Below are 26,499 nucleotides of genomic sequence, written 5' to 3'. Positions count from 1 at the left end.
GTTTGTTGATGCTTTAAACAGGCTCGTGGAGGCTTCCGGATGTTATATCCGCAGCCTTTCTCGAAATGAACCCTCGGCACGTAGATATAGCCTCCTGGGAGAAAGCCCCATTTCAGCGCTTTTCCCAGTGCATCGTTTTGCTAATGAGAAGCAGGAGGCGGGGAAGGGTAGAGGGTGGGGGCGGGCCATGGGGGAGGGGCTTGACCAAGCTGCGCGCATACATACTCGCTGCTATCAGCGCCTGTAGCCACGCTGCTAAGACAAAACCCCGTTCTCCCTCGGACTCCTTTCGTAAACTCAACGTGACACAGAGAACAGAGAGTGAGAGTGTTCGGAGTGGTAGTTTACGAACGTATAATACCCTAGGCTTGAACACGCACTCCATAACCAAAGAGGATAGAAGCAGCAACTACAGCAACATAGCGCTTATCCAACAGAAGACATGCATTGCGGAGCAATAGTCAAACATAAGCTCATAAGTTACAGTCAATTTCCAGACTAAACTCAGTTTAACAGAGCATGCTGCATGCTCTTTAGTTTTGTAGCGCAGATTACCTGGCTAACTGCAGGAAGCGGTTAGCTGCACAGCTAATGTAGCCATTGCTAGGCTAACGCACCGATTTTAAAACACGGCAAAACGACCAGTTATACACTTACTTGTTCGGTGTTTGTGGCTGATGCGGCAGGGATGCTTGGTACGGACCCAGGCATGTGCAAAACCTGCCCTGTACTGTCCCAAGTTGTGGAAACATTCCTCAGGAAAATGCTTCCGACAAACATACACCGTCTTAGGTAGACTCGATGGCATATTATTGAAGTAAATAAAATTAAGCCACTGCATCTTCAGGGGCTCTCCCGTCGGCAGTAAAAACAGACTCTTTTCTGTGTTGTCACATCCATGTACAGTGCAATTTCCATGTTTTGCTCACTTAGGTGATGCCATGTTGTTGTGTCCTCTATGGTCTCCTCACTACAACTGGGCGGGGCAATCCATACAGTGGGTGGGAATCCGGAGGGGGGGGGGGGGGGGGGGGGGCGTGAGGATCATCTCCCTTGCTGACGTAGTAAAGGGAAGAGCTTATCAACGCGCCGTTTTGACGCGCCATTCTCAAATGTTGGGCATAGTTTGGTTTACACATTATGAAATTTCTAGCCACTGGGGTGACTTAAGAAGGTCAGAGGAACTCATTTTAATGTTAAAAAAAACTCAAAGTGAAAATTTCATGCCATGGGACCTTTAATAGAGTTTCCTGCACCAAAAAGTCACTTTTTTCAGTGCAGAGATTCTTCCAGATTCTCTGAATCTTTTGATGATATTATGCACTGTAGATGATATGTTCAAACTCTTTGCAATTTTACACTGTCGAACTCCTTTCTGATATTGCTCCACTATTTGTCGGCGCAGAATTAGGGGGATTGGTGATCCTCTTCCCATCTTTACTTCTGAGAGCCGCTGCCACTCCAAGATGCTCTTTTTATACCCAGTCATGTTAATGACCTATTGCCAATTGACCTAATGAGTTGCAATTTGGTCCTTCAGCTGTTCCTTTTTTGTACTTTTAACTTTTCCAGCCTCTTATTGCCCCTGTCCCAACTTTTTTGAGATGTGTTGCTGTCATGAAATTTCAAATGAGCCAATATTTGGCATGAAATTTCAAAATGTCTCACTTTCGACATTTGATATGTTGTCTATGTTGTATTGTGAATACAATATCAGTTTTTGAGATTTGTAAATTATTGCATTCCGTTTTTATTTACAATTTGTACTTTTGTCCCAACTTTTTTGGAATCAGGGTTGTAAAATCAGTGGTTAACATTTCGAAATGTAGATGAAATAAAAAGTTTTTATAGCAGGAGTTGGTTTTCTCGGATTATAGAGATGAGCAATAATAGGAATTTTTCCTGAACTCGTCCCCTGAACAAAGGTGTGCTATGTGCAAGTACTGTATCCTTGCAAATTATTTAGTTGTTAATAGTTTGATATGATTTCAAGTTTGAATGCATCCCACATTGATGTCACTGATGGAGAAATATTCTCACATCCTTAAGAGATTGCATGTACATCATACCCTAATCTCATGACTTGATACAGTATAAGGTCATGAGATTAGGGCATGATGTACATGCAGTCTCTTAGGATGTGAGAATATTTACCTGTGATGCTGGTGATTATTTTATTGGCAAACATTGTTGACATGAGAAATTGATATTAATGCAAGTTTATTAGGGATGTTTGCTCTGATGCTAAATGATGATGGGGCTTAGTGATGCTAGGAAGGACTCATTTGCAAGTTGTGGTTTGTATACATTGCACATTTAGACTGTACTAGGTACAGTGGGGCAAAAAAGTATTTAGTCAGCCACCAATTGTGCAAGTTCTCCCTCTTAAAAAGATGAGAGAGGCCTGTAATTTTCATCATAGGTACACTTCAACTATGAGAGACAGAATGAGAAAAAAAAAATCCAGAAAATCACATTGTCTGTCTGATTTTTAAAGAATTTATTTGCAAATTATGGTGGAAAATAAGTATTTGGTCAGTAACAAAAGTTCATCTCAATACTTTGTTATATACCATTTGTTGGCAATGACAGAGGTCAAACGTTTTCTGTAAGTCTTCACAAGGTTTTCACACACTGTTGCTGGTATTTTGGCCCATTCCTCCATGCAGATCTCCTCTAGAGCAGTGATGCTTTGGGGCTGTCGCTGGGCAACACGGACTTTCAACTCCCTCCAAAGATTTTCTATGGGGTTGAGATCTGGAGACTGGCTAGGCCACTCCAGGACCTTGAAATGCTTCTTACGAAGCCACTCCTTCGTTGCCCGGGTGGTGTGTTTGGGATCATTGTCATGCTGAAAGACCCAGCCACGTTTCATCTTCAATGTCCTTGCTGATGGAAGGAGGTTTTCACTCAAAATCTCACGATACATGGCCCCATTCATTCTTTCCTTTACACGGATCAGTCATCCTGGTCCCTTTGCAGAAAAACAGCCCCAAAGCATGATGTTTCCACCCCCATGCTTCACAGTAGGTATGGTGTTCTTTGGATGCAACTCAGCATTCTTTCTCCTCCAAACACAACAAGTTGAGCTTTTACCAAAAAGTTCTATTTTGGTTTCATCTGACCATATGACATTCTCCCAGTCCTCTTCTGGATCATCCAAATGCTCTCTAGCAAACTTCAGACGGGCCTGGACATGTACTGGCTTAAGCAGGGGACACATCTGGCACTGCAGGATTTGAGTCCCTGGCGGCGTAGTGTGTTACTGATGGTAGCCTTTGTTACTTTGGTCCCAGCTCTCTGCAGGTCATTCACTAGGTCCCCCCGTGTGGTTCTGGGATTTTTGCTCACCGTTCTTGTGATCATTTTGACCCCACGGGGTGAGATCTTGCGTGGAGCCCCAGATTGAGGGAAATTATCAGTGGTCTTGTATGTCTTCCATTTTCTAATAATTGCTCCCACAGTTGATTTCTTCACACCAAGCTGCTTACCTATTGCAGATTCAGTCTTCCCAGCCTGGTGCAGGTCTACAATTTTGTTTCTGGTGTCCTTTGACAGCTCTTTGGTCTTGGCCATAGTGGAGTTTTGAGTGTGACTGTTTGAGGTTGTGGACAGGTGTCTTTTATACTGATAACGAGTTCAGACAGGTGCCATTAATACAGGTAACGAGTGGAGGACAGAGGAGCCTCTTAAAGAAGTTGTTACAGGTCTGTGAGAGCCAGAAATCTTGCTTGTTTGTAGGTGACCAAATACTTATTTTACCGAGGAATTTACCAATTAATTCATTAAAAATCCTACAATGTGATTTCCTGGATTCTTTCCCCCCATTCTGTCTCTCATAGTTGAAGTCTACCTATGATGAAAATTACAGGCCTCTCTCATATTTTTAAGTGGGAGAACTTGCACAATTGGTGGCTGACTAAATACTCTTTTGCCCCACTGTATTTAACTTGTCCCGTCAGACAAGCAGATGCGGATTTGAGTTGTCTAGATCAATCATTTGGTTGTCCCAGACAGTTGGACTACCATTAATGTGAAGCCCTGAATGATGATCAATGCCTGTATTAGTGTTGCATTAATAAACATATCAGTGATGAGGCATGTATGAATTTCATATATAAAAATTGCATTTTTGATTTTTTTGTGCCTTTTGGCTTTCCATAGTCACAGCGTCGCCTCACGTATACTTCACTGTCTAATAGCGAGACCAAGAAACTCTGAGATTCTGATGGTAAGACCACAGTGATTATCAGAGGTGTTGAACAGGTTTGCCGAGCTGAAGGTCTAGTGTAGCTAGCTAGTTTTATTTGCAGTTGGCATTGAACTTGTAGGTATATTTATGGGCCAAGCACCAGAGATGCTAGACAGCCTATTTGTAATTGTGTTTTCTGATGCTTGTTGTTATTCATTTACTTCTGCTTCCACATGGGACACTATGGCATACCATGACACTTTGTTTGAATTTTTTTTTTGGCACAGTGAATATATGGACATCTACATTTGCAGTCATTGCTCCAAAATGCAATTTGACTTCCTTTGAATTCTTTGGTTCAGTGTCAAGTTTAGCAGATACCATGATGTTAATGTCTGCCATATTGGATTTTTTTTGCCATTTTGAACTTCTTGAAATTTCTCTAAATTTTGTCCAGTCATTAGAGCATCATCCCACCACCCCAAACAGAACTTGTTCCTTGAATTTTTAATATGTGGGAAGGTTCATTCATAACACCCAAATTAATTTGACTGGGAAGCCACCAAACAGGAAGTTCGGGCGCATCTTGGCAACGCTGTGACACTTTCAGACCAAGCGTTATATGTATGTGAGTGAAGGACGAAGACCTAAGGACTCCAAGACATTTTGTCTAAGTTCACGTCTAGGGGCACAATAATTCAATGAATTGCTCCTAACTTTTGAAGTGTTCAACAGCAAATAATTCTTGTTCTTTCTGTTGATTCCCTGGAAGTGTTTTTTTGATGTAATGAATTTCTGATTTGTTCAAAAGAAACTTGGTTATTTTCAGTTTTAAAGAATTTCTTTTAACGTCTCCTGTAAGTTTTGTCATCATTCCAAAATTTGGATCGCAGCATCACAAGACGAACTCAAACAAAGACCAGGGTTCATACGGCCTGGAAAAACCTGGAATTTCAAAATATGCCCTAAAGGCCTGGAAAAGTGCTTGAAATTCATATTGAGTCCTAGCCTAGTAAACTAGACCCACCCGCCTAGCGGCTAAAAATATTTTTTGCCTAGCGAATGGGTCTAGCCTCGCACCATATCAACAAAAACACCCCGGGCATCAAATCGTGCCTGCCAATCACAACATAAGGTTTTTGTTTGGATTCTTTGGGCGGGCTTTTGCAGGAGTGACGACAAAGCTGCACGATGCTGGAGAAAGCACAGCAGGAAAGATGGCTACGGCTAGTGAACAGCGCGCGTTTGACTCCGCTTTGGAATCAGTTTTAGAAGAATTAGACTTGGAGTTTTCGTTGAAACATGAGCAGGAAGAGGCTCTCCGCTCATTCCTTTTCAAGAAGGATGTTTTCGCTGTTTTGCTGACCGGCTATGGCAAAAGTCTGATCTACCAGCTGGCTCCGCTTGTAGCCAAAAGGATGGGGCTAGTTTGTGCAGTACGAAGAATTAATAAACAGCTTTGAAACATTACTTTTTGATTGTTTCTTATTTTCCCGTTATTTTAAATTTAAGGGAAATTATTTCACCAAACACCACTAAATAAAAACTCTCAAAAACAGTTTAAGCAAACCCTTGAAAAACACTTGAAAAAAATAAGAGTGTATGTTAAGTATGTGGTACAGACTCCAAGCTTGTGGTCATTATCTCCAAACTTCTTAATATCTAGAACCTGTTTATTAATTAATACGCATTTTGAAAAATTATTTATTTCAAGGTCTCCCCCACTGCTTTCTGTCGCTCTGACTACGTCACAGTCACTGTTGCGCTGATTGGTCAGAGCGTTGGCCTATACGCACAGAGACAGTTTGAAAGACAGCGGTTTGTTCCACCCCCACCCTTCAGAAATGTCTACGGATCGAGGCCAGACTAAATATTCACATTTAGTCTGGCTTGCCAGGCTAATTGAGTCCTTGAAAATCCTGGAAAATTGGTCTTAAACAAATGAAATGATAAAATGCCCTTATTGTAGGTTATATCTAAAGTTTCTGTACACGTACGCGTTTTCATAGAAAAATCATAGCGACGATCAACCATCGGTATTCAATGTTTATAGCGACGCGAGAGCCATCTGTTGGTAAAATAATAAGATGCAATGCTGTGATTTGACGCATGCGTTATAGGTCTGTACAAAATGGCGCCACCCGCAAACATCATGCGTTAGCTCATAAGCGATCAGTTTTCGGTAGTTTTAGTGTTTTTTTTTTTTTTTTTTTAGTTATATATATTTTTATTAATTGTGATGCGTGGAAATTGTTCGTTTACTGATCGATGGCCACAAAAGCCAGAATACGGGAAGTGGCTGCGGCGAGTGCCGGGAGACAGACACAAGGCACAGTGCACATTATGCGTGAAGACGTTTGACATATCTAACATGGGCGAGGCTGCTATCACGAGCCACCAAAAGGGAAAGAAACCCCAAGAACAGGTGGCCATGATAGCGAACTGCATGCGAATCGCGGATATATGCCCGTCGGTAAACACAACCTCATCAGCGTCGCCATCGGTCGTCACTAACTTGACTAAGCCGCGTGATGCAGTGCCGCAGCCAAGTACGTCTGCCACGAGTACCGACAGTGACAACAGAACATGCAAAGGTAGATTAGACAGTTATTTTTCGCGAAATGACACATTAAAAGCAGAGATAATTTGGTGTCTGCATATCGTCACAACTCATTCATCATATAAGTCATCTGAAGGCACAAATAAGCTTTTTTGTGATATGTTTCCTGATAGTGCCATAGCAAAGTCGTTTGGGTGTGGTGAATCAAAATGTGCTCGTCTTGCTAAATGGGGGATCGCTCCTCATTTCAAGTCTCTCTTGATAAAAGCAGCGAATAGTCAGGGAAATTTTGTGCTTATGTTTGATGAGAGTTTGAACTTTGAAAACCAGAAGAAACAGCTTGATGTTTATGTACGTTTTTGGGATCATGATTCGGTACGCTCCCGCTATTTTGGATCGGATTTCCTGGGTCACGGCGATGCTGATATGCTTGTGAAGAGTTTTTGCGATTGTGTCACTGATCTCCACCTCGGGAAACTGTTGCAGATTTCCATGGATGGCCCAGCCGTCAATTGGAAATTTCACCGAGAAATGGTTGCCAAACTGGAGATGGATTATGACAAAACTTTAATAGACATTGGTTCCTGCGGTCTTCACATTCTGCACATACCTGCCAACCTGTACGCATCTTGCGTAGCCGCTATGAATTTTTACCTCATTGTACGACTGTACGTTTTCACATTAAAAAGTACACATATCGTCCGAACTCGCATTTCAGTCAAGTTCTCGCTGAAGTTGATACCGCTGATCTGTGAGAACACTCAGGCCCACTTTACACGGGGACGATCTGAAACAAAAACGCAAAAGTCCGTTTTCATTCTCACTTTTTTTCCGCGTCTACACGACCGTTTTCAAGGAGGAAATCTGCGTCTATACGGTGACGCATAAATGTGTGGAATTCAATTAGATGTGCATGCCAGGCGGCTAGGTGGTGCTGTGAAAGACCTCCACTATGTTGCACGCATGCGCAACGTCTTCCGTCTTGTCTGATCTGCACATCTGCGCCGCGAAAACTTTGACTACTCTGGCTATGGTAAGTAAGAAAGTAAGTAAAAAAGTAAGAGCATACTATACCCGCCTCTGTTCATTAACGGTATATGTGCAGATTCGGTATAGATGTTCGAAGGACTCCTGGACGTTTATTAAAGCTGCCAGAGCAGCTTGAAGGTCCGTTGGATCGATGTAATCAGACATGCTCTTACTTTTTTACTTACTTTCTTACTTCCCGGGCTGGCGTGTACAGTATATGACATATGTATGACGTAAACGCGTACCCGATGTGAGCAGATCCGAGCAGAGTTTCACGTATTGGGTAGTTTAGACGGATATGCAACGGGGGCTGTTTTTAACTTATCCACTCTGGAAGGCGTTTTCAATTTTTTCCGTTTTTCAGCTTCGGAAACGCCGTCCCCGTGTAGACGAAAGGCACTTCCGATAAAATATTTAGTCGTTTTTACCCGACAGCGTCCTCGTGTAAACGGGCCCTCAAAGCCAGAATGGAACGCTTTGCCCAATCCCCCCCGCCCCTCTTCCAGAGCGTGTGGCTCTGCCCTCTTCACCCCTCCCCTTCCTCCTTCGCGTCTCTGACTTGAGTGCAGCGGTGCAGCCAGGTGGCTAGAGCGAGTCGGGGATTGAAACGTCGGTTAGAGACGTCGTTTTTATATTTGTAACAGAAACGGTTGTGTTTCACGTGTACTCGAGCTTCCTAGCCGTTATTTTGTGCATTTACAACACCAACAGTACAGGCTAGTTCTTCATTTAACTTCGAAGCCGTCACTCGAGGTTGCATATTCGATGCGGTAACCAACGAAACCTGATTACAATTCCTCTCGCGCTCTCATTGAATCACTATGATAAGTACCACTTTATTGATGTGCTCAACAAAACGTAGCGTGTTGTATATCTTAAGGGCAGTCGGTAACTTCTGTCAATGGTAGCCGAGAATGTTTGCAGATGATGTGAAGTTGAAAATTGGTCATCCCTCTTATGGAAAAAACCTGTGTGGTACTGCAGTATCAAATGCTTTTTTATACAGTATTACTGCAGTAAATGCAATATTTCGAATGCAAATGCAATAGTTTGCACATGAAAAAGGCATACTACAAAATACTGCAGTGTACTGTATAATGCAATATTTTTACTGTATAATGCAATATACTTCCAACATGTTAAAAAATGCAAAAGTCTAAACCTATTGCATGGGAAATTTGTGCAGACCATGTTTTGTGTTGAAAGTGCCTTTTTTACATACTGTATTAATTTAATGTGTTATTTATTTTGAAACAGTGGCTCTGGTTTAATTTAATTTCATTTTCACATGTATTTAATGTTTGTTGTGCTTTTCAAAATGGAAGGAAGTTCCCAAGAGCCATCAATAACAGTTTCCCAAAGTCTATCAACAGGAATGTTTTACAAAACTGGACTATGTTCCCAAGGTCAATCAATAAAACTGGATTGAAAGTGTGTTTTTGGTCTGCTGGTTGTGGTCTGTGGGGGCGCATGCGCGCCGGGTTGGGGTGAGGTTGACGCGAGGTGGGGGTACTCATTCTCATTATCTGTAGCCGCTTTATCCTGTTCTACAGGGTCGCAGGCAAGCTGGAGCCTATCCCAGCTGACTACGGGCGAAAGGCGGGGTACACCCTGGACAAGTCGCCAGGTCATCACAGGGCTGACACATAGACACAGACAACCATTCACACTCACATTCACACCTACGGCCAATTTAGAGTCACCAGTTAACCTAACCTGCATGCCTTTGGATTGTGGGGGAAACCGGAGCACCCGGAGGAAACCCACGCGGACACGGGGAGAACATGCAAACTCCACACAGAAAGGCCCTCGAACCCGGACCTTCTTGCTGTGAGGCAACAGCGCTAACCACTACACCACCGTGCCACCCGCGATTATTGTTGTTGATAAAGAAAATAGAAACATTTCTGTGTACATGTTTTTCTTGGCTGAGGTCCTGGAAAAATAAGATTGTAACCTGGAAAAGTCATGGAATTTCATTCCCTCTCAGGGGGAAGAACCCTGAAAGACGTCTTCCTTGGATTTTTGATAGACAGGACAGTTCCTCCATTAAGATACTGCAAAAGTAATTGTTGTTTCCAAACAGGAAGTGAGGGCATATCTTGACAACCGTGTTCAGACCAAACTTTGTACATGAGGAAAGGACCATGTCCTAAAGGATTCCAAGAAGTTTTGTGGAAATTCACTTCAAGAAGGGACTATAATCCACAAACTAGTAAAACTGCCCCTAGCCACTGATTTAACATCAAATCATGATTCTTCTTTATAATGATTTTCTATAATGTATGGAGTTGTGATGTAAAGAATTTGTGATTTGCAAAACAGGAAGTCAGCTGTTTTTTTTCTTCTTCCTTTAATCTAATCTTTGAGAAATTTGAACCATTGAATTCAACGTTTATAGTGCGCAAGTAATTTTTATCACAAAGTCAACAGGAAGTGAAGCCCTCTCTCAGCAATAGCTTCCTGTCGTCAGCTTTACATGTCCATATGAACAAGTGCTGATGATCCCAATGACTTCTGGTCTTCCATCATCGGGACCAGAAGCTGCTTGCCCATTGCTGCTATATTTATTCTTGTTATATGTACACAGGGGAGTCTATAGCAGCCTGTAGAATGTTTTGTATGGATTTTATGAAATTTAGCAGTGATAGAGGACAGTCTCAACTACAGACACGGTAATTTTGGTTTTGTGCTTCTCAAGAGTTGTAGTGCCTTCAACAGGGCAAATTTGGACATGCGTTTCACATAATAACTCTGCAATGCAACATCATGGAATGTGATACCACGTTTTCTGATTCTAATACGCTAACGTACTAGCATAATAGCTGGCAATAATATTGCGTGTGCACTGACATTTTGTCGAAGGGGGAAAACAAAACAAAACCATGAGACATGAATGAATGAATGAATGAACCCTTTATTGTCACTGTTACCAGTGAAATTGGCCATCAACCTGTCCTTACAGAGGGGGAACAGGACAGGAAGACACGGATAAAAGAAAAGAAACACAGTAGTAACATGAGGAAAGATGAGGGAAAAAAGAACACCCCCACACTATGCTCCTGTCAGGAGTACAGTGTGGGAGCATTTAAAAACCTCCGCACAAGCACACAATAACACAAACAACAACACAAGTACACTTTAAACATGGGACTTGAGTAGGGGAATCGGGGTAAGGGGGGGAGGGGAGGAGGTAATCCAGCGCAAGCAAGCAGCCGTCCGCTCCTGCAGCCATGAAGGCGCTGGTCACGCACCCGCTTGTCACACTGGGGGTAAAAATGGCGACCGCGGAAAGTTAGAGAAGGAATGCGAGGAATGCAAGAGTGTCTCCCGGCAGTGACCTTCAGGGGGAAATGTTGCCTCAGCAACGGCCTGAACCAAGGCCGGTGCTGTCTCAGGGCGCCGAATGTCGATAAGATATGAATTGTTTGGTCTTTCCAGACGCAGTCTTTGCATGTCCACACCGCTCGTCCATATCCGTCCATTCTATTCAAATTGATCTCCGAAAAACGTATTCCTTGCAAAGCTGAAAGCTGCTCCGAGATAACCATTTTGTGGTTAAAGTTCTGAATGTCCACAGACATGCGCATGCTCTAACTCTGTCTGATCTTTTAAGATACCATTTACCAGTTGCTTCAGACCAGGTTAAAGAAATCAGTACAGTGATTGGGAAGTTCATATCTGCAGGTATGAGAACCTACTCTGTATTGCACTCCCTGACATCAGTCAAACCTCCCTTGAGCATAACAAGCAAGGTTACCAGGGTTGGATTTTATGCCCAGTTGGGATAGTTTTGATAAACGCTGGCAGGTGGAAAACCAAATCCAGGTAAGGTACAACGAAAAAGATGATAAACGTCTCACTTTTCTTATGTCTGAACTTTTCAGGCTAGTTTCAAGTCCTTTTTGTTTGGTTTTTGAGAAGTACTTGTGATGGAAGTTTTGCTGAGACCTGGCAACCCTGAATGCCAGTTTAATTTTGGCAAGAGAGCGAATGTTTAATTAGTTATGTTTTGTTATCTTCTAATGCACAGCTTGTTTGGTTAGATGCTACTAATGGAAACTTAAAGAATATTTCCAGGCCTTTTTTTTTTTAAATGCCTCCGCCACCGTAAGGTGCAGGAGGCATTATGTTTTCGGGTTGTCCGTGCGTGCGTCCGTCCCGAAACCTTGTGAACACGATATCTCGAAGGCTAATGAAAGGAATTTCACCAAACTTTCACCATTTGTGCATTTGGGGACAAGCATCATAGATACAAACGGCGTGCCTTTTGGCAGATGCCGCCTTTTTCATGGCTGTCTGGGGGACTTGTGTGAATCGCGCAGATCCGATGAGTTTGTTTTTTGGGGGGGGGGGGGGGGGGGTAGCGTTGGAGTGTCTGATTATAATTTCATCAAAGTAAATTCTGTATTAAAATTACTAAATAAGCAAATGCCATTACAGTCCATGAAACATAGGAAGTATAAGTATGAGAAGAAAACAGTAAATCAGAAAGCTGCGCACGTAAAGCCAATTACGTAACTTGCGTTGGACTGATGGAAATCCTTGCGCGTGCAGTGAAGTGCAGCCGGCAGCAGATAATGGCGCGCAGCCAACTGGCTTTACGTGTGCAGCTTTCTGATTTACTGTTTTCTTCTCATACTTATACTTCCTATGTTTCATGGACTGTAACGGCATTTGCTTATTTAGTAATTTTATGCAGAATTTACTTTGATGAAATTATAATCAGACACTCCAACGAAAAAAAAAAAAAAACTCATCGGATCTGCCCGATTCACACAAGTCCCCCAGACAGCCGTGAAAAAGGCGGCATCCGCCAAAAGGCGCGCCGTTTGCATCCATGAAACATGAACTGATTAGATTTTGAGGTTAAAAGGTCACAGGTCAAGATTACTGTGAGGTCAAATGTCCATCCCCAAATCACAACTTAATAAGGCGTGTCGTCTCCCAGGCAGAGGCATCCCCATCGATGCCGTTGGCGTCGAGTTCTATCTAGTTTTTTTTTTTTTTAAGGTGTGTGTGTGTGTGTGTGTGTGTGTGTGTGTGTGTGTGTGTGTGTGTGTATGTGCTGAAAATGAATCCTATTGAGACACCACTGTGCTGTATTGTATCAAATTAGAATTTGGTTTGTTATAACCCTTTGTTGTTATCATTTCCACTTTATGACCAAGAGAAACAGTGCTTCACTGTGAACTAAACTGCCCTTTTTGAGGTGGCTGTATCTTTTCACTGTGGACTTCATTACATGTGCATTTTCCTCTACAGTTATGCTGCAAATTAACTGAAGCTGGCGTTTAATCACCGCTAAATCCAGTATGTGTGAGGTCCAGGCCACTGTGGAATTTGCTGTAGAGCTCCACAAGTTTTACAATGTGGATTTATTCCAGAGAGGGTAAGTGTACCAGTTCTACCACTTTGCTTCCTCTTGCTACCAACAGTGCTTTTGTCCAAATAAAGGAAGTCTTTAGTATTTTCTGATTAAAAAAAAAAATTCCCCTTCCTTCCATTATGTCTTCAGCCTGAGTAATTTCTCAGTTATTGTCTTTATCAGATTTACATCTATCATACCCCTTTTCCACCAAATCAGTTCCAGGGCTGGTTCGGGGAGGTGCTGGTGCTGGTTCACAACTCGTTCAACTTGTGAGCCAGTTGAGAACCAGCTTGCTTTTCCATCGCTCGCGGTGCAAAGGGAAGACACGTCATTACGTCGCTGTATACATCAGTTACGTCGTTGTATACGTCATTACGTCGCTGTATATGTCAGTTACGTCGTTGTATACGTCATTACGTCGCTGTATATGTCAGTTACGTCGTTGTATACGTCATTACGTCGCTGTATACGTCAGTTACGTCGCTACGTTTGCATAAACCTTGGCGCGATTATCGAAGCAAAAACAACACGGAAGAAGCAGCAGCAACAACAATAATAATAATGGATGACTTCACGTTTGTCCAGCTGCTGCTTCTCGTCGCTTAAAAATGGCGATCTTTCGCGGTCTTGTTATTGTTGTCGGTCTTAACAACTCCGCCCCCCCCGCTGATGTAAGCGGTTCTTTCCTCTGGCCCAGCAGAGTTGGTGCTAGCCTGGAACCGGTTTTTCTGGCCCCAGAGCCAGTTCTTTGTCAGTGGAAACAGAAAACCCGGTTCCAAACTAAGCACTGGCCCCGAACCGGCCCTGGAACTGCTTTGGTGGAAAAGGGGCATCAGTGATCTATCATGATATCCAGCATTTATTACACAAATATTACATAAATTATATAGTTTAAAATTATTGGCACCCTTGAATAAATGAAAGCAGGGCTAAAACAATGAATAAAAATAAAATACATTGAAATAAAATATAGTTGTGAATAATAACCAGTGAAATGTAGTATAATTTCCATATTTTAAGTATGTGGTTGTCTAGCCTTTATTCAAAAAAAAAAAACAAATACAGCCATGATGTGAAGGGTATAAATAACTATCATCCCATCGCTAAACTACCATTCGTTTCAAAAATAATGGAGAAAGTAGTTTTGTCACAATTATTACTTTTCCTGAATTCATCTGAGATACTCAAATCCTTTCAGTCAGGTTTCAAAGCTTTTCATAGCACTGAAACAGTTTTGTTAAAGGTGACAAAAGCTCTGTTACTCACAGTAGTACTCTGATGATACAACCCCTGGCAAATAATATGGAATCTCTACTCTTGAAGGATGTTCATTTAGCTTTTTTACTTTATAGCAAAAAAAAAAAACAACCCTCCAAACCCACACATATGAGACAATGGTATTTTTGTTTAACAGCTGAACATTCTGGCTTTGTAAAACCATACCTCATACAAATAAAATGTTGCTGTAATGAATGGCATATTTTTTCCTGATCAAGTAGAGGAAAAAAAAATATGGGCTCACTCGATGATGAAAAAAATTATGGAATCGCTTTATAACGAGCATTTGTAAAACAAATACCTGCACAAGTTTAAATATGCATATTAGTCTTGCAGACCTTAAAGTGCATATCCTGGACCAATTTAGTTTTTTTTTATTTTTTATATGAAAGTATGTCCCTTTACACACTCCTCCAGAAGGGTAATTTTGCACAAGGCCATCTGTCTACAGCAAAAAAAACAAAAAAAACAAAACGCGTCTGGAAAAATCCCAAGGGAGTCTGGAGCCAGATTCGTGACGTCACCTGTGGAAGCGCCAGCGGGCTGCGTGAGCTTTGCACGGTTTCAGTGCACAGCCTGTGTAGACCAAGTTTAGCAGCTCGTGATTTTGCATTGAAATATGGAATTGTCACCTGAGCGCAATGTTACTTCACCTTTGGATGAAGAATATAATGAGATGTCAGAATTATTTCTTACCCTGGCAACAGTCAACTTGTGAACTGCCGATTTTCTTGGTCTTTTTCTCGGCTCTGCTTTGGTCCTCGGCTTCCGGGTGCCTCTCACGAAGCTCTCTCATTGTCCGGTCTTTTGGAAAATGATGAGTACTAATCCCATCAAGATTGGTGTTGCTACACCCTCCTACGATACATCTGTTAACCATTTTAATAATTACACGATAACGTTGAAAAAATTTGCAGAAAACCACCAGGTCGTTTTCTCATAAACAAATCAGCGCTGGCGTAGGATTCAGAGGGAGGCGTCCCGCACGCGACGTCACGAAAATCATTGTTTGCCGGGAAATCCAAATGCCAAGTTTTTTCAGAGGCGGACCAATTCACCTCAAATGGCTCGATTTCAACTGAATTTTTCTGGTATTGCGCAAAATGTGACAGATATTTGACCAAAGTTTAATATAAAATAGGAGAATTACATTGATCTTGCTCCTGAATTTACCCGTGATATGCACTTTAATGAGGAGTCGTACCTGCTTGATTGAAAAGAAGCGTGGCCCTAACAAGAGAGCTGTCATTTGAAACAATGGAAAGGATTATAAAACTCTTTCAAGAAGGTAATCCAACATAGAGTGTGGCAAAATATGTTGGTTGTTCCCAGTCAGCTGTGTTTTAAAATTTGGAGCAAGTACAATCAAAATAGGAAGGGTGTAAAAGGAAACCAATATGGATAGACCACGGAAGACGCGTCAGAATGTCAGGATAGAAAACTCAAAGCAATGTGCCTTGAAAATAGAAAATGCACAACAAATGCAAAATGATTGGACAGAAATGGGAGTCAAAGTTTGTGACTGAACTGTAAGAAATCAGCTGAAGGAAATGGGATTTACAGCCAGAAAAACCAAAGGAAAACCAACACTACACCTACACAGAAGAAAACAAGGTTAAAGTGGGCTAAAGAGAAGCAGTCATGGCCTGTGGATGATTGGATACAAGTGATGTTGAGTAATGAATCATGAATCGGCATTGGCCAAGGACATACACTGAAATTTTGGACACTTTGCTCATTCCATCAGTAGAAAGTAGGTTTGGTGGTGAAGTCATTTTTCAGGATGATCATGCATTTTGCTACATGGCAAAGAGTGTTAAAAGGTTTCTTCAGGAAAGGCATATGAACTCAATGACGTCCAGCAAACAATCCAGCTCTCGGTCTGAAAATTTATGGTGGCAATAGGGGGAGAATAGTCCACGACAAGGCTCAATCCTGCAAAGCTGACCTGTTGAGGAAATTGAAACCTGATTGATCACGGCTCGAAATTCGCGGTGGTCCGGTCGCCCGAGGCGACTTAATTTGTCATTTGGCGGGTAATTCCTGTCACTAGGCTGGCTAGTTGAAAATTAAAAATTATATACACTACCCTTCAAAAGTTTGGGGTCACCCAGAGAATTTTGTGTTTTCCATGAAAAGTCACACTTTTATTTCCCACCATAAGTTGTAAAATGAATAGAAAATCTAGTCAAGACATTTTTCTGGCCATTTTGAGCATTTAATCGACCCCACAAATGTGATGCTCCAGAAACTCAATCTGTTCAAAGGAAGGTCAGTTTTATAGCTTCTCTAAAGAGCTAAACTGTTTTCAGCTGTGCTAACATGATTGTACAAGGGTTTTCTAATCATCCATTAGCCTTCTGAGGCAATGAGCAAACACATTGTACCATTAGAACACTGGAGTGAGAGTTGCTGGAAATGGGCCTCTATACACCTATGGAGATATTGCACCAAAAACCAGACATTTGCAGCTAGAATAGTCATTTACCACATTAGCAATGTATAGAGTGCATTTCTGATTAGTTTAAAGTGATCTTCATTGAAAAGAACAGTGCTTTTCTTTCAAAAATAAGGACATTTCAAAGTGACCCCAAACTTTTGAACGGTAGTGTATGAAGTGAAGATTCAGACACACCGTCAACTAAAGCCGCCACATATTAAGCGTGTGCTGTGTCTGTGTTAATCGATGTGTTTATCGGCAGGACGGAAAATACCGAAGAATTCCCAATCATATCGTGTACGAGTCAGGCTGTCCGTTTTTTCACTACAGCGCATGCATATAACGCATCTCGTTGAATATCGCGGTAATCACGTTCTCAAATTTGATAGATGTGGCCACATTATCGCCCATTTAAACACGTGTTTTTGTTGTTGTTGTTGTTTACATCTACATCTGCCAAAGCTACGTTGCGATGTGGAATTTTCTGAAAGGTGTACAGAAACCGCCAGAGACGGGGACAAAGCGACCTCGGTCTGAAGAGGAGAAAAATGCCGCCGATAAAGCGTACGAGAAGGAGAAACGACAAAGGACTTATAAGCAAACGTGGGAGCAGGGTAGGCCTTGGCTGCGATACGATTTTTATGGAATAATTAATTTTTTTTCAAGTTGATTCCTAGTCAATATGAAGCTCCTAATGCTTTCTCTCTCTCATAAATGGTTAAATACAGAAAGCATGTTGGACATATTTTGGGTGCTATAGTCATGATAGTAAGTATATTTGTTTTCAGTACTCATACACCAAGTTGCCAAGTTTTCCAATATATTATTATTTGTTGATATATTATGGTGCTCTGTGTTCTCATTTATGTATTTAACAACAGTATCAAAATACTCGGGTCTTGAAATAAATGCACATTAGTCATGAACAATGGTAATTACTCTCTTTTGTGTTATTTTTGACAGAAGTAAAATTCATACATGAACAAATTTTGGTTAGTTGGTTTTCTGTTTGGCGAGTTACTTTAGAAGGTCACTAGTCCGGCTGGCTGGTGAAAAAATATATGAATTTCTAGTCCTGTTGATGAATATTGTTTTTTATGAGTGAAGTCCATGCCTCAAAGAATTCAAGCTGTCATAAAAGCCTAAGGAGGTGCAACAAAGTACTAACTTTATTTATTCATTCAAAAAAAAAATTTCCTCATCATTGAGTAATTCCATAACTTTTTTCCTTACTATGCTAGAAACACCTCATGGATGCACTGGGACGCATTCTCAGTGATGTATCCTGGGGTCCTCGGGTGTTTCGGGTCTCGCAACATCATACACCCTCACCCAGGCGACCCAGCCGGGGTTGATCAAGCCCTGACTTGCGTCCCAGTAGCAGTCCACGGATCACCCCTTTTAATCCAAAGCCACCGTGTGGCTTTCTCTGTGGCTTCGCTTGCGGATGCAATGGCCCTCTTCTTAGCTGCTCCTACAATGCCCAAGCGACTCAGGACTTTGCAGAGGGAGCGCCCTGCAAAACCCCTACAGCCGACTTCTATGGGCTCGTAGAAGGTTCTCCAACCTCTCTCCCTGCACTCCTCCACCAGCTCCTGGTACTTGGCTCTTTTCCTCTCATTGGCCTCCTCAAGGTGCTCTTCCCAGGGAACTGTTAGTTCCAGAATGATGAGGTGTTTTGAAGCCTCAGATGTTATCACCACGTCTGGACGGAGAGTTGTTGCTGCCACATGTTTTTTCCTTCTACTTGTTCAGGAAAAAATATGCTATTAACAATTATTTAATTTGGTTGAGGTCAGGGCTTTGAACCGGTTCAAGGAACGAAAACGAAAACCGGGAACTTTTTCTATTTCACATGGAACATAAACGAAACCAGAAACTTTATTATTTTTTATGTTCCGGAACAGAAACGCTTATTAAAAATAATGGTAACCGGTTAATACCGGTTTTTATTTCGTTCCTCAAAGTTTCCGTAGCCTACAAATAAAAAAGCCATTCTTCTCCTGCGCAAGTTTCTATGACCCGCTGGGGTTCACTTCCTGTGTGACGTTCGCTGACTGAATGGAGAGAGCGGGAAGGTGGACTGCTATCACGTCTCCATGTGATAATAAGTGAATTACTGAGCGTCTAAGCAAAGAAGAGCCTGAACGATGCAACCTCCCTATTGGCCGTTTGTAAAAATGTATCAGCTGTTGCCCTTCCCACGGGAATCATCGCGGGCTCGAGAGACGAGACCTGACGAGTTAGTTCGTTGGTAGCAGAACAAAATGTCTGGACACAAATCGGGTTTTCAGAAAAGGAAAGAAAATAAATGGAGGGTTGAAAATACAAAAAAGGAGGCAGAAAATGCAAAACGAGTTTTAAGGTAGGACAAATGGTTACTTTTCTGAGGCAGAACCGGCCCTGGCTACATTTCAGGTGTAGTTTGTTTTATGTATGTATGTACTTGCATAGATGTGTACTTGGTCTTCCAATATGGCGCCTAACAAAATCTCGCGGCGCGGTGACGTCATGCGGTAGCCCGCTATAGGGCCTGACTAGCCTTTGGTAACACACTAAATGAATTATCTTTCATTTTTGGCACTTTTTCTGTTTGTGTAGATGGGAAGACATACTGAGAATCCAAATCACCAACATTTGAAATAATTGTTTTGAATTATTTCTTGACTTATTTAATGAAGGTTGTAATAGAATTAGCCTACATTTGGCTTAAGCTGGATGAGACAGAGACATAATTTTATAGCCATTTGTTAAACAGCTGACAGGGAACGTAATTAACCGTTCCGGGAACGAAATTTTTTTGTTCTAACCGGTTCGGGAACGTCTATTTAATGGTGGAACCCAAAACCGGAAACGTTAAAATTCCGTTTCTGTTCGGAATGAACCAATAGGAAAAAAATTCTGGTTCAAAGCCCTGGTTGAGGTATTTTTTACAAAACCAGAATGTTCAGCTGTGAAACAAAAATAGTTTTGTTATATCTGTGAGTTGTGTTTTGCTACAGAGTAAAAAAAGCTGATTGATCCATAGCTTAACATTTATCTTTTCAATTCACTTGTCCAGTTGGCCAAGCAGCAAGATTTTACACTTGTCCTGACCGTACCCCTTTTTATTACTATGTATTTACTAGTTCATTGAAAGGAAAGTGGTTAACAAAGTTGATCAAAAAGCAGGTATAATTATGATAATCATTATGCTTTTATTATTTCGATTTTTTTTTCAATAAAACTCAAACTTGACCTGTAACAAAATATAAAAACTATCCAATGTCCCATTATGGTGCATGTGGTGTTCTAGCTGTTACCTGATCTGCAATTTTAAACGTTAGACTCGCCCAAATTCAAAGCTTCTGGAGGAAATAAAGTTAAATCTTGATTAATCCAGTAAAACTTGAAGTATAAATTAATTTAAAGAAATGAAACCGAAAGAAAACAAGTTGGACATGATAAGAGTGACAATCACGTTGCGAATGGGGGGACAAAACATGAATTTGGCACTGTCGTAAAATTCCCGCAAAATATTTGACATTTGCGATCATTAATGTGGACCATACCAAAGAAAAATACAATGAATGAATGAATGGACTGAGGATTCACCACAGGTATTTATTTTATTGAGGTATTTGATTGATTGCCATTTCTCCGATTTCGATGAATTCAAAGTCCAGCAATTTATCATTTGATATTACGACGTGGTTATTTTTACACACGCACCTGCTGTACTCTGCTTTCCCGGAATTTCATTAACAGTAACATGGCCAGATCAAGGTGATTGAACGAGTTTTGTTGAAACTTTATTAATGTACTTCTTGAATAATTACTTTAAACTTGGTGAGTTTCAACAAATATTCAACTTGTCCCATTGGAGAGGCAGACGCGGATTTGACTGGTCCAGATCAAACATTTGGTTATCCCAAACAGTCGGAATCCTGTTCATGTTGAGCCTTGTGAACATCCTCCAAGAGCAGTGATTCTGTTTTTTTTTTTTTTTTTTTTTTTGCCAGGGGTTGGAATGCAGTTTTGATTTTATTGGACCTTTGTGCTGCCTTTGATACCATGGATCATAACATACTTCTGAATCGTCTCAAACATTGGGTTGGCATAAAGGGTAAAGCACAGGTTCAACTCTTTTTTTCTTCTCATCCTCTGCTACGGTCACTATGGTGCATCAGTTGCCCCCTAAAAATGAAAAGTTCCTCCGATCATGATGCATTTTTGTTTTTATGTTCCTTTTGGTAAGAAAACACACTGGGTGAAATATTTTGACACAATTCAAAAGTTTAATGGCGGCACCAGGAGCTCAAAGTTATGGAAAAAGCTGCTATTTTATGACTTTCATGGCAAAATTTCGATCACTTTTCATGAAACATTATGGCACCTTATAGAGTATACCAAATATCTTAGATACACATTTTTAGTACATATTCTGAATATATTATCAAGCACAGTTTGAGTTTTAGCTGTTCATTTAATCATTGTTCAACTACTTTTAAACAATACAAATGTATTATGAATCACATTAATGCTTCTCAATCCCTTGCAAAGGTTCTTAACATGATCTCTGGGTCACAAGAAATCAATAAATGGAGTCCAACATTGTGATTCAAACCTTGCGCGAAAACATAAGCGTTTTTTGGCAAAAAATGAACCTCATGGTGCCACCATTAGACTTTTGAATATGGTCAAAAAATTTTATAGGACGTCTTTATTGGTGAAAAGGAACACCCAAACAAAAATGCATCAGATTTTATGAAAGTGAGGGCAACTGATGCACCCTAACGGTCACCTATTGGGTTCCTCAGGGGTCCATCCTGGGGCCAGTTCTCTTTTGCTTGTACATTTTTGTACATGAAGTAATTCAGCATGACTGGCCTATTGCAATTCTCTATACCTGGGTCTTCCTCAATCCTAAATATCATGCTTGCAGTTGGTCCAGAATGCAGCTGCAAATCTGCTGACTGGTGCAAAGAAAGGTAAACGTATTACCCCACATCTGGCCACTCTTCATTGGCTTCCTGTCAATTTTAGAATTCAGTTTAATATCCCATTAATTAATGGGAAGGCCCCATTTTATATCTCGGGCTTTAGCTATATGCATTCAGCCTCTAGGTCTCTTAGATCTGCCAGTGAGGTTCTTTTACATGTCCCACGGTTCTGCCTTAAACTAAAAGGCGGTAGAGCTTTTGCAGTTGCTGCTCCTTGTTTCTTGAACCAGTTTCCTTTAGACATTAAATGTGCTCCATCCAACTTTGTTTTTAAAGCGAAGGCTAAGACACATTTATTTTCTGGCCTGTTAATTTCTTTTTATTTTTACGTGTAGATAATTTTAAGTTTTATTTGTTTGAACATGTGTTTTGTTGTCACTTTTGCAACTCAATGCTGCTACTGTTTACCTGTTGCTGCTTGTATGTGGCAGTTTTGTTGGTAATGTATCTTTCATGTATGTCAGGGCTTTCCACAAAGTGTGGATACGTAGCACTCCACCTTGCTGTGTGATGTCAGCGCTACGCTGTCACTTGCACACCCAAAAAAAAAAGTCAATTATGCAGAGTACTTTCCGCACCAAAATATCTCCTGTTCCCCTCTGAAAATGAGTATTAACTGCTATAGGAAGATATTGTAATATATGGGTCTAAACTATCCTGGAACTCAATCCAGAAGTGAAAAATAAAGGGTTGACTGCCATTCACAACCATACATAAAACCACGTTCTCGGTGCTGGTTGCGAGATGGTGCTGTTGCATGATTTGACCTCGTTTCTTTTCCTAACATCCTGGAATTGGAAAATGAAGAGGTGTGCTTTGAAGTGTTTTCATTTCAAATCTAATTTTGCCCTTTTAAATTTTGCCCCTTGCATATTTGACAAGGTAAAAAACAGCAAATTGAAGTGTTGAATTGTGCCTAAATCAGCCCTAAAAAAAAAGTCTTATATAAAGATTTCAAATGGTGGCATTTAGGGCTGATTTAGGCGCATATATATAAAAATGTGTACGTATAATAAGCCTCTGTTACAACCGGCCGTACGTGCTCCTACGGCCAGTCTACGTGCAAAAAACGCAAGAAACGCATGGAAGGCGCGCGTGATGTACTGATTTTCGAGCCGTAGACTGGCTGCAGACCGGCCGCAGAGGTTCTTTGTCATGTCAAGCAAACTCTACGGGCGCTTACGTATTTTTCAGGTTGCAAGACAAACTTGCGGCCAACGTGCGTCTTTCTCCACGAACAAAAAAAATGCAGCGATTTGGGAAACGCCAAAAATCGCACGGCCAAAGAATCGTACGTCCGGTTGTGACCTAGGCTATAGTTATTCCACAAAATCGAGTCGTACATGGGCTGATAGCTGATGAGGCGCATAGCGCCGAGTTGGCTATAAGCCATGTACGACGAGATTGAGTGGAATAACTGTTTTATTGTGTCCACATTCACTGGATTTTCAGAAACAGAGCATTTTTTATTTTTTGCAAATTTGATAAATGAAAACTTTCTATAAAATGTCTGACAATCATTTCATGTAAACAAACTGACGAAATGATAGTAGCAATTTGTAAAAAAAAAAAAGCTATAATTCTTGAAAAATAAAAAAAAGATATGTTCTTACCATCAAATACTTTTACAGTATTACATATTTTCTTGCTATTTTTTGGGGAGTTTTGTTTTTGAGTAGAGTTTTTATTTCGGCCTTGGTTGGTTCAGCAACATGCGCTGCCATTTTATTTTTTCTCTACTCACAGTATATGAGCTGATAGCTTAGTACTAGAGTAGCCAATCAAAGTGTGCGATGGCTCATATCCAGTGAATGTGGATAGTATGTATGTATGTATGTATGTATGTATGTATGAATGTGATTTTTACACACACGCGCGCACACACACACTATGGACACGAGTGCTTTACTGGGAAATACACCACTTGTATTTTTCATACAAACTACATCTGGGACATCGAGAATGGGGACAGTGACATAATTCTCAAGGTCACTCATGAGGAAATCAATGAATTGTTTTTAGAAATTTGGACACTTTGTGAATGTGTCTATATAATAAAAACATCACACATTGGCTTAAAGATATGACGTTTATCTTCTCGTGTTGAAAATATTTTCATTTTCACTCGTTCACTTCACTCATTTGTGAACATGTTCACCACTCGGAGATAAACTTCATATCTTTGCGCAGCCGTGTAATATCCTCCGTGTGTGTGTGTGTGTATATATGTGTGTGTGTGTAATCTGTGTTTTGACTCCATTTCTTGAGTGTGTCAGTGAGACAGTTGTTGATTGACAGGTTTTATCAGGTCCGTGGCTATATGAAAGTACCCCCTCGGATCCCTCACAGAATAGAGACCAGTCTTCTTCATCCCACAAGTAAGTCCTCTTCAACACATTTGTATTTCTGTGCCTTTTAAATTGTTCTCATTCTGACTCTGAAGCACATGTACAAACATGAGTTACGCAAGCACATTCATAAGAACATCAATTTTCATAATTTCAAAGTTAGGATATACACTACCGTTCAAAAGTTTGGGGTCACCCAGACAATTTTGTGTTTTCCATGAAAAGTCACACTTTTATTTCCCACCATAAGTTGTAAAATGAATAGAAAATATAGTCAAGACATTTTTCTGGCCATTTTGAGCATTTAATCGACCCCACAAATGTGATGCTCCAGAAACTCAATCTGCTCAAAGGAAGGTCAGTTTTATAGCTTCTCTAAAGAGCTCAACTGTTTTCAGCTGTGCTAACATGATTGTACAAGGGTTTTCTAATCATCCATTAGCCTTCTGAGGCAATGAGCAAACCCATTGTACCATTAGAACACTGGAGTAATAGTTGCTGGAAATGGGCCTCTATACACCTATGGAGATATTGCACCAAAAACCAGACATTTGCAGCTAGAATAGTCATTTACCACATTAGCAATGTATAGAGTGGATTTCTGATTAGTTTAAAGTGATCTTCATTGAAAAGAACAGCGCTTTTCTTTCAAAAATAAGGACATTTCAAAGTGACCCCAAACTTTTGAACGGTAGTGTATTTGCGTGAATATGTTGCATAAGAAGGCTGATTTATACTTCTGTATTGAGATGTATTTGTGTCATGAGGCACAGAGGGGGATCATGGGTAAACGTGGCACACAGGGACAAGCAGGTGCACAGGCTTCCCACAAACTTGCTCCGCATTGTGCATATCTTTGGTGCTGTGTATTGGGCAAACACTGATTGGATGGTTGAGAGGCATGTCTGATTACGTATCTGATTGGTTTGGTGATTGTAAGCAATAGAAGTACTTTGATCCAATCTTTTCCTTTTATAGATGAGCTAGTTTTGAAACTGTTTTTTGTTGTCTGTTAAAAATCTTAACAGTTCAAGATATTTTGTCTTTTTATTTTGTGTCTTAACACAACGGTCAGATAGCTGTTGTACATCGCTCTGGATAACAGCGTCTGCTAAATGCCATGTAATTTAATAGCTAAACAGATGAGAGAAATCTTGTGAAACTGCGAGCAAAAACAATAGCTTCTCAGAACTTGACCATACAAGTATGTTCACTGATGTATAATGCAATAAAGAATTCAATCAAGTCATATAAATTTTACAAAATCAAGAAAAATAACTCAAAGTTATAAACTTAGATTCTTTTCGTCAGTGAGAGAAAAATATAACGGGCAAAGTTCTACTCACAAACGATACTGTCCGAAGCACAAAACGTGAGGATGAACAGGAATGAAAATACTCAGTGGGTGCTTCTCAATATCACAGAAGGATCCTTAATTTCAAGAATTTCATTTCAAGAATGCCATGTCATCGAATCCCACCGAAAGACTGTTCCAATGTCTATGATCTTTTGTTCAGCGAATTTTCAAGGATGCCTGTGTGTATCAGGGTTCCCCGTGGGTTCTGAAAAATATTCTCCACTTTCTTCCCTTGAAAAATAAAGTCAAATAAGTATTCTTCACTTTTTCTTAGTCTGTATTTTTTCTTAGTTGCTGACTTATCAGAGTGGACTCAATACAGGTTTATACCAACCAAACTGGCACAATTCAAATATTTGCACAGATGCAGTCCATTGCATATAAAATTTGGGCTCCACCCTCTAATAAGAGAGACTTGATTTTGAGCACCCTGTACACCATCAAGCTAAAATAAAGCTCTTTTATTTTGAGTTTAAGGTTATTTTAGTATGGAATTATTCAAAATAGGTATGAGGACTCCCTTTAGCGTTTACTTGAACGGAAAACTTGATTTACAGTTGAACAGCGTCGGGAAGTGTAAAGGTTCCCCCAGCTGGAACGGCTTCTCGAGACCAATGCCCTCGTGCCACCTGCAGAATTCTGGGGCGAAAAAACACTGCGAAAAAAACAGACCAGAAAACCAGAGATTGGCTGTTTATTCACAGCTTTTTCACGGAAGATGAAATATTCCAAACAACCTTTTATAACATCCCAAAAAGCTGTTTATCTTTCTAAAGGCTGTGTTGTGTTTTGTGTCTGTCGAATATGTGTGTGCGCAGATGTGTGTGTGTGTGTGTGAGAGAGAGGGGTGTGTGTGTGTTGTGTGTGCATATGTGAATGTGTTGATATCTTGTGCTAAGTCAGCAAATCACATCTTAATTCCATCAATATGTGTGTGTGTGT

At 40.8% G+C, this 26,499-nt stretch overlaps 1 protein-coding gene across 6 annotated transcripts in view; it reads left to right on the top strand.

Annotated features, from left to right (window-relative positions):
• fam135a (family with sequence similarity 135 member A) overlaps window positions 1-26,499 on the top strand; it is a 182,157-nt gene that overhangs the window by 60,086 nt on the left and 95,572 nt on the right. For 4 of the 6 annotated variants that reach the window (XM_060916827.1, XM_060916826.1, XM_060916825.1 and 1 more), the window contains exons 3-4: window positions 13,047-13,173; window positions 24,151-24,230. In XM_060916827.1, the coding sequence (XP_060772810.1) occupies window positions 13,097-13,173; window positions 24,151-24,230 (157 nt within the window). In that variant the 5' untranslated portion in view covers window positions 13,047-13,096. Of the gene's footprint in view, window positions 1-13,046; window positions 13,174-24,150; window positions 24,231-26,499 lie in introns of those variants that run through there. The other 2 variants (XM_060916828.1, XM_060916830.1) reach the window with 2 other exon arrangements.

Source organism: Neoarius graeffei, chromosome 3, assembly GCF_027579695.1.
Source record: "Neoarius graeffei isolate fNeoGra1 chromosome 3, fNeoGra1.pri, whole genome shotgun sequence".
Taxonomy (NCBI): Eukaryota; Metazoa; Chordata; class Actinopteri; order Siluriformes; family Ariidae; genus Neoarius; species Neoarius graeffei.
This window is presented reverse-complemented; position numbering and strand designations above follow the sequence as displayed.